The 4,085-nt window shown below is 38.6% G+C and overlaps 1 protein-coding gene across 2 annotated transcripts; it reads right to left on the minus strand.

The window, feature by feature from the left end:
* Nucleotides 1–468: 468 nt before the first annotated feature.
* Nucleotides 469–3,285, minus strand: LOC113283713 (tRNA (guanine(26)-N(2))-dimethyltransferase). 2 transcript variants are annotated; one of them, XM_026533038.1, is made up of 7 exons: nucleotides 2,867–3,284; nucleotides 2,531–2,764; nucleotides 1,960–2,160; nucleotides 1,773–1,872; nucleotides 1,457–1,660; nucleotides 1,129–1,191; nucleotides 469–1,035 (listed from the first exon to the last, which is right to left on the minus strand). In XM_026533038.1, the coding sequence occupies exons 1-7, from the start codon at nucleotides 3,187–3,189 to the stop codon at nucleotides 931–933; spliced, it is 1,230 nt and encodes a 409-aa protein (XP_026388823.1). In that variant the 5' UTR covers nucleotides 3,190–3,284; the 3' UTR covers nucleotides 469–930. The 2 variants fall into 2 exon arrangements, with proteins under 2 accessions (XP_026388823.1, XP_026388822.1); XM_026533037.1 differs by having other exon boundaries at nucleotides 2,531–3,285.
* Nucleotides 3,286–4,085: the final 800 nt, after the last annotated feature.

Raw genomic sequence — 4,085 nt, forward strand, 5'->3', positions numbered from 1 at the left:
GCAGAGATCTCTTCACAATGCACTTTTGCTTTTGAATAGCTTTCAACAGACCTCTCTCTTGAGGTCTAGAAGAGTCTTTTTTTTACCCACATATCTCCAAAATTGCCTTGCATTTTGTTCTGAATAACTTTCCTCCACACTTGCTTTTTCTCTTTACAAAATCTCCAAGACCATTTGGCCAATAAGGCATTATTTGTGAGTCCTAAATTCCTAATGCCAAGTGCCCCCATTTTCTTTGGATTAATATGGTTGAGACTGCATTCCCTACTCCACTGTCCAACCATTAACTTTACTATATTTCGAAGTCTTTAGTGTGTTCTTATCTTCTACTTCACGTTCTTGATCTATCATTCGATTACAACTACAGTCATAAGTGAAAGAGTTCAAAATGCATCTTAACCAGAAAAGATAGAGAAACCACCTCTCAAGCTCCAGGCATATAACAAGGACGAAGATAACCAAGTAATGTGAAGTAAAGAATCACTTGATGTTCAATTAATTTATTTTTTTTCTCCTGTTGTCTGTGCCATATCGTACTAGGTATGCAACCTATAGGCACGGCCATGGGGTAACCTGTTATGAGTTACCTGAAGGTGCAGTAATTGACAGGAGGAGGATGGCCTGAACTTAAGTTCTTGGTCTCAGTAGAGATGATAGAAGATGTTTCATTGCCTACATCTTGGTAAAACAGGGCTTGCTTCTGTCATTTGCCAGAAACTTGCCAGACTGAATTTTTAATGAAGTTGCGTAGACCAAAAACCCCTCTCTGAACTATCGAATATACACTCATCATGCACATCAAAATTCAGCTTTTTGTATACATTTTCTTGCGACTGTCGTGCCTGGTATATAGGTCAAAAATACATTGCTGGCCAGGAAAAACTGCAAGGGGCAAGCCAGAGTGAAGACACAATACAGTTGAATATTTCATCAGCTCTGTTGGAGATTTTTTGCTATCTGAATACACAGTGACATCGGGCAATTTGTCTTGATTGCATTAGAAGCAATGTGAGACCTGCTAACAGCATATCCCTCCTGCAAGCCATGATAAGTTCTTGAGAAGCTCGCAGTGCAATGAACAATCAGAAATGAACCACAGATTCTAAAAGCTAATAGCAAGAAACTTACCTCTAGTATACTGCTCATCATGCTTCTAAGGGGAGGTGAGTTAACTTTCGCCCGACTTGCTACCTGCATTATATAGAGAAAGCACCGTACCATTAGATGCATAAAGAACTACTACATCAGTTAAAACCTGAAAGTTGAAACTGAAATATCTTTCGCAAAAGCCGAAAGCCAAGTTGATTGAGGTCTATGCCAAAAACATGCTAAACAGAACTACTACAGCAGTTAAAGCCTGAAAGTTGGAACTGAAAAATCTTTTGCAAAAGCCGAAAGCTATAGTTTATCATGTATTATGCCTGGAACATACTAAAGTTTAAGGTTGCATAAGAACCTCGTCAAGTTTGATATACCCAAAGGGTAACTTGGGATCACTTTCATCTACCATCTGAGTTAAAAGCTTCTCAATATCGGGTCCCTTGCTACCGCTGCCTGCCCATTCCCATTCTTGTGCTAGATTTAACATTTCCTTGACATACGCTGTGTCATGAAGTGGTCCAGTCCAAAGAGGGCCTGACACGACAAGTGAAGAGGAGACCTAAAAGATATACAGATGTTAAAATCTTCTCATGAGAACAACCATCCTGTTATCTACCAATCAAACATAAAAAACAAGAAAAACTGCCAAGTTTAGAGGGACGACTTCTAACCTCTCCATTGCTGCAAGGGCAGGATATCCTCCCAAGCCCGTGCCATGAAATTTCTTGGGAGCTCCCACATTGAGTGCAGTAGCTAATGAAACCATAATTCCTGCGAAAGAAACGGAACCATTATAGATGTCAACATTGTTCGAACACTGGAATTTTCTTAAAAGATAATGTTTTCATCAAAAATCACCTGCTCTCTGGAACTTTTCCCCGGTTAACTTGGAGCATGACTCTGAAAACAGGTCCATGGTAGGAATAATATGAGAAAAGTGGTGTGACACGGAAACCCAACACAGAAGCCTCACGTACTGCTCCACCTATAAGCATTCGCAAACCAACCTCATTCGAAAACGGCATAGGGCGAACAAATGCTCCATATGAAGCTAACGAACTAGAGGAAAAGAGCACTTATAAATGTCATATAAACTAACAACAATCTATAAATGATATCAAGACTATTAAAACTCGAAGCAATGAAAACAAAAACCGAGGAACAAAGTAAACAAGCTATCTAAGAGACAGCAATAGACCAATTTCCCAATAGAGCAAGTTGTCACATAGACTAATTTCTAGTACATTCAATTGCCATTAGAGTAAAGCACTTCCCAAAAATCAGCATGGATGCATTGAACAGAACAACCTAACCATAATTTGACCTTTAAACATTCAAATTGAAACACAGAACAATTTCAAACAAATCCGAATCCCCTTAACACAAACACAATCCTATACTAAAATTCAAGTAAAGCAAGCAAACCTACTGGTGAGGCCGATGTCCACCGGAAGAATACCCATCCGTCGACGTAAGATATAGCAATCCATCCAATTTCAAAGCATCGTACGCCGACCGTATAAAAGTCGATTCACTCCCAAACGAATCAATATCAATAAGATCAAAATAATCTCTATTCAAATAACATTCAGTCATAACTCTATTAGCATCTGAATGTGTCACAACCCATTTCTTCTTCTTCTCCTCGGCTTCATCATGAACCCTAAATGTTGATAAATTTGAAATGATTGTTTTATTATAATCCTCATTACCATCATTTGCCCAAACAAAATCAGCTTCAGATTGAACTAGATAACGAAGAGACCTTACACCACAGCCACACATTGCATCAAGCACTCGTAAGCTCCCTTTGGATTTCTTATACAGCGAAGCAGCGAGTGCGCCGAGGTCACGGCCGATTGCGCTTTCATGGCGGAAAAATGAGTCTCCTGGTTCAAATTCTAATCCTCTTTCTGTCTCTTTTTGGGATTCTGAAGTGGCGATGTTGGTCTCTAAGGTCAGGTGGCTCGGATTTGAACAGTGGAGGAGGGAGGAGGAGGAGGAGGTGAGATTTCTAGGGTTTAAGGAAAATAATGGCGGTGGTGGTGGTGGTGGAGGGGATAAGGTTTTCAAAATTAGAAATGTCATCTCTTGAAAAAATGAAATTCCCGAGGTGAGATTGAAAATAAAAAAAGAGAAGAAAAAAAAATGTTTCTTCTGAAATTCGAAGCCGTGACGTCGTAAAAGTTAACCCAAATTTCAAGACTGGGATCGGTTGTGAGAAGTACGATTAGGCCTGTTCCTATAGGCATAGCAAACTGGCCAATTTACTGGTTTTGCACCCATCATGGAACTGGCAAATAGACCTGATTGAGTGGCAAATTTTCCACTTAGCCAGGTGAGGTCGAAGTTTTATCAAACTGTATACCGGTTAAGATAAGATCACCCACGGTGAAGACCCGTTCAATGTACCCCATTGAACGGTCCTAAATTAATCACCTTATAAATATCCATTCCAAGGGTCGTAGATTTACCTTAGTTTAAGACAAATGCATTTGATTTAATCTTCATGAAGGAGGTTTTCTTTGTTTATCTTCTGCTTTGAATCCAAATTTTCCTTGTATGAAACTCTTCTTTGACTTTTCGTAACTGCAGATTTGATTTGGTGGTGTTCTTTATGGTGATGGTAATACTAGTAATTGTTGGTGGATGCAGTGTGGTTGAGGTTTTTGTGTTACTTTTATTATTTGAATTTTTGTGTTATTTTTTTTATTGATGAGATTATCTGTGAACGGATAGTAACACCTTTGTGTAAATGTTTACAAAGAAGATTAGAAAACTATCTTTGAAAAGATTGTATTCATGAATAAAAACTTTATAAAGGAATCTAATCTTTACATTCTATCCTGAAAAAAAAGGAGCGGAGATGGAGATAATTTGGAAGGATATCAATCTTTACATCCATAAATATTATCCCTGAAAAACGTAGCCGAGATGGAGATAAATGGGAAGGATATCAAACATATTTGTTCCTATTTATGGAG

Source organism: Papaver somniferum, chromosome 5 (genome assembly GCF_003573695.1).
Source record: "Papaver somniferum cultivar HN1 chromosome 5, ASM357369v1, whole genome shotgun sequence".
Classification (NCBI taxonomy): domain Eukaryota; kingdom Viridiplantae; phylum Streptophyta; class Magnoliopsida; order Ranunculales; family Papaveraceae; genus Papaver; species Papaver somniferum.